The sequence below is a fragment of the Pipistrellus kuhlii genome, unplaced genomic scaffold (genome assembly GCF_014108245.1).
Source record: "Pipistrellus kuhlii isolate mPipKuh1 unplaced genomic scaffold, mPipKuh1.p scaffold_m20_p_1, whole genome shotgun sequence".
Lineage (NCBI taxonomy): Eukaryota > Metazoa > Chordata > Mammalia > Chiroptera > Vespertilionidae > Pipistrellus > Pipistrellus kuhlii.
In genome coordinates, this window is record NW_023425404.1 from 61,797,644 (window position 1) to 61,799,188 (window position 1,545).

At 40.8% G+C, this 1,545-nt stretch overlaps 1 gene segment (V, D, J or C); it reads left to right on the forward strand.

Moving 5' to 3' along the window:
* The first annotated feature begins 290 nt into the window (after positions 1-290).
* Positions 291-1,545, forward strand: LOC123651604. The segment is given in 2 exon segments: positions 291-489; positions 661-1,545. Coding segments are annotated over 2 exon segments (543 nt in total).

Genomic DNA, 1,545 nt, shown 5'->3' on the forward strand with positions numbered 1-1,545 from the left:
AAATTTCATAATCATTGTTTTTAACATGTTAGTATGTCATCATATCACAGGTGAAAAGTTCAGTATACTGTTGGTGTGAATACATCACTTTAATATGAGTAATGAAGTAGTCTCTCATCAATTAGGTAACTTCTTTTGTTACCGTTATGAAGCAAGCTTCTTCAGTGATTAAATTTGCACAACTGTGGTGACCTCGGAAAAGCTACATTCCCTTGTAAGATCAGAACAAAGCATAAGTGAAATCACTCTTAAGCAGCCTCACAGCTGAAGTCACTCTTCTGTAGTTCACAGATTCTGGCTGATGATGTCATTGACACAAGGAAGAAAATGTAAAATAGGAGGCCTTCAATCGGCTTGCTGGTGAGCATCACACACACAGCGGAGGCCAAGACCAGCTGAGGCCCGAGACCAGCTGAGGTATGGCTATCGCTCTGCAGAGCACCCTGGAAGTGGTGTGGTTGGGGCTCCTCTTTAGCGCGCTCTGGATGGGTGAGTAGGCTTTTTTCTTCACTCTCTGTTCTTGGAAAAGTGTATGCCGTTATTTTAAAATTTGGACAATTAAAAAAAAATTAGATTTATTAATATTCACTGTACCTAAAAGGCTATTAACAAGCAAGTAGCAGCATCAGTCTCACAGCCTTTTTTGTTTGTTTCCTGCAGTTGCAGAGAACAAGAACCAGGTATTTCAGCACTCCACCATGGTGTCTTCGGAGGGAGCTGTGGTGGAAATCTCCTGTAATCACTCGATATCCAATGCATACAACTTCTTCTGGTACCTCCATTTCCCAGGATGTGCACCAAGACTCCTTGTAAAGGGGTCAAGACCTTCTCAGGAGGGACGCTACAACATGACATATGAGCGATTCTCTTCTTCACTGCTCATCCTCCAGGTGCAGGTGGCAGATGCTGCCACTTACTACTGTGCTGTGGAGGACACAGAGGCAGAGAACCCACGGAGTGCTGAACAGAAACAAGGAGAGAGCACAGCCTTTGCAGGAGGTAGACAAGAGAGCAGCAATAACTGCTTCCCCCCTAATTCAGTGTTCCCCAAGCTTTTATGTTTGGCACTGCTATTAAAATGTATTTTGAGTTCAGACACACTCTGTATCATTAAGCTCTCAGTTCAGTGGTGACAAGGAGAGAAAAATTCCCTTTACACTCAAATCCAGGAATTTGTTTATATATATAGAGATTCCCCTCTCTATTGTACACTTTGAACAATTCCTCACTAGCTTATATTTCTCTAAAAATGTAATTCCTAGAATGTAACAGCACACCCCAGATGTAGCTTGACCCATTATTAAACTACATGGAAACAATGAGAAAACTGGGTCAGGATGAGGAAAGGTATTAAACTGGAAAACTAAACAATCTCTTGAGTTCACTGAGATATGAGGATCATTGATCTATTGTCTCTTTTATTTGGAGTAGCAGAGCAGTAGATTGAATCATGGATTTCCCCATTTTTTTTTTGAGATTTCTCTAATTCATGTGAAAAAGACTGATTTTTCTTTTAGTTGGACTGTTTTATGTGTTAAAGTTTCA